Here is a 2,079-nt window from a genome sequence, read left to right as displayed (position 1 = left end):
CTTTACTCCATCATACATGTCCTTAATCAACCTAACGTAGGCAACATGTACACCTCTAGCCTCCAAACATCTCCACAAAACCTCCCTCGGAACTTTGTCATATGCCTTTTCTAAGTCGATGAACACCATATACAAGTCCTTCTTTCTCTCTCTATAATGCTCCATCAATCTCCTAACAAGGTGGATGGATTCTGTAGTTGAACGCCTCAGGATAAACCCAAACTGGTTCTCAAAAATAGACACACTCCTCCTTACCCTTAGTTCTACCACTCTCTTCCAGGCTTTTATAGTATGGCTAAGCACCTTAATACCTTGGTAGTTATTGTAATTTTGGATATCACCCTTGTTCTTGTATATAGAAACCATCGTGCTCCACCTCCACTCTTCGGGCATCTTCTTTGTTCTTAAAATGACATTAAATAACCTAGTGAGCCACTCCAAGCCTGCATTGCCCGCTCTCTTCCAAAACTCTACCGGGATTTAATCTGACCCGATCGCTTTTCCCCTGATCATCTTACGCATAACTCCCTCAACTTCATCAATTCTAATCCACCTACAATACCCAAAGTCAAAACGACTCCCGGAGAGTTCCAAATCACCTAGTACAATGCTCTTGTCCCCCTCCTCATTCAAGAGACTATGGAAGTAGGTCTGCCATCCCTGATGGATAAGCCCCTCATTCAACAAAACTCTACCTTCTTCGTCCTTGATAAACTTTACTTGGTCCAAGTCATGCGCCTTCCTTTTTCGTACCTTGGCTAACCTGAACAACCTCTTATCCCCACCTCGGCCCTCGAGTTCCTCATAAAAATGACTAAAAGATGCAGTCTTGGCCACCGTAACTGCTAGCTTTGCCTCTTTCTTAGCCAACTTATAATGCTCCCTATTTGCCCTCTTATCCTCCTCGTCTACACTTTCCACTAGCTTCAGATATGCTACTTTCTTGGTTTCCACCTTTCCTTACACCTCTCCATTCCACCACCAGTTTCCCTTGTGACCACCAGAGTAACCCTTGGAGACGCCTAATACCTCTCTCGCGGCTTCCCTAATGCACTGCGCAGTCGTGGTCCACATCGCGCTTGCGTCCCCACTACTCCTCCAAGCCCCCATAGTCACCAGTTTGACCACCAACTCCTGCACTTTAGCTTCCGTCAAGGCTCCCCACTTTATCTTATGTTGGCTATACATCGCCCTCTCCTCCTCTTCCTCATGATCTCAAGGTCCATGACCAGGAGCCTATGAAGGGTCGAGAGGTTCTCACTCGGTATGACCTTACAATCCGTGCAAAGACCTCTATCGGACTTCCTGCACAGTAAATAATCAATCTGATTCTCGGCCACCGAACTCCGGAAGGTGACCAAGTGCTCCCTTTTCTTTGGAAAACTCGACTTTGCTATCACCAAATCAAATGCTCTATCAAAGTCCAGCAGAGACGTTCCCCCTCCGTTTCTATCTCCAAAACTAAATCCACCATGCACATCATCATACCCCCCAAACGTCCCTCCAATGTGGTCGTTGAAATCTCCTCATATGAAAAGCTTCTCGGTATGTGGGATACCACGTACCATATCATTCAAATCCTCCCAGAAAAGCCTCTTGACTTCCTCATCCAAGCCTACTTGAGGTGCGTACGCACTGATTATGTTCAAAGTAAAACCTCCAACAACTATCTTAATAGTCATTAGCCGGTCATTCACCCTCTTAACCTCCACTACTAGTTCACGGAGGTCCTTATCAACCAAGATACCAACCCCGTTCCTGCCCCTACCCTCCCAGAATACCAAAGTTTGAAACTGCCCACATCCCGCGCCTTATCGCCTACCCACCTAGTCTCCTATACACAAGCTATATTAATCTTCCTTTTCTCGAGAATCGTCGCTAACTCTACAGATTTTCCAATCAGAGTTCCTATGTTCCAAGACCCCACTCTCAGCCTAGTAGCTCCCTTAGCCTTCTTACCCCTTTACCCCCCCCCTCCCCGCACTAACGCCCCAGAGGACAAGACCTTACCCTACCATCGTTTACCAAAGCCACTATAATCTAAGAGTCACTACGCAAGCACTATCCCGAAAACAAGCG

General features: G+C 46.6%; 1 protein-coding gene across 1 annotated transcript; it reads right to left on the bottom strand.

The window, feature by feature from the left end:
- Window positions 1–480: 480 nt before the first annotated feature.
- LOC138903854 (uncharacterized) lies at window positions 481–1,682 on the bottom strand. Its single transcript, XM_070192426.1, has 2 exons — window positions 1,566–1,682; window positions 481–954 (listed from the first exon to the last, which is right to left on the bottom strand). The coding sequence occupies exons 1-2, from the start codon at window positions 1,680–1,682 to the stop codon at window positions 481–483; spliced, it is 591 nt and encodes a 196-aa protein (XP_070048527.1).
- Window positions 1,683–2,079: the final 397 nt, after the last annotated feature.

The sequence above is a fragment of the Nicotiana tomentosiformis genome, unplaced genomic scaffold (assembly GCF_000390325.3).
Source record: "Nicotiana tomentosiformis unplaced genomic scaffold, ASM39032v3 Un00047, whole genome shotgun sequence".
NCBI classification, from domain to species: Eukaryota; Viridiplantae; Streptophyta; class Magnoliopsida; order Solanales; family Solanaceae; genus Nicotiana; species Nicotiana tomentosiformis.
This window is presented reverse-complemented; position numbering and strand designations above follow the sequence as displayed.

Bases quoted from the DNA above. Each gene is read 5' to 3' on its own strand.
- LOC138903854 (XM_070192426.1), bottom strand. From the start codon at position 1,682: ATGACTATTAAGATAGTTGTTGGAGGTTTTACTTTGAACATAATCAGT. The intron at 955-1,565 runs GTACGTGGTATC...GTGTAAGGAAAG, and splicing joins GGGAGGATTTGAATGATATG to GTGGAAACCAAGAAAGTAGC.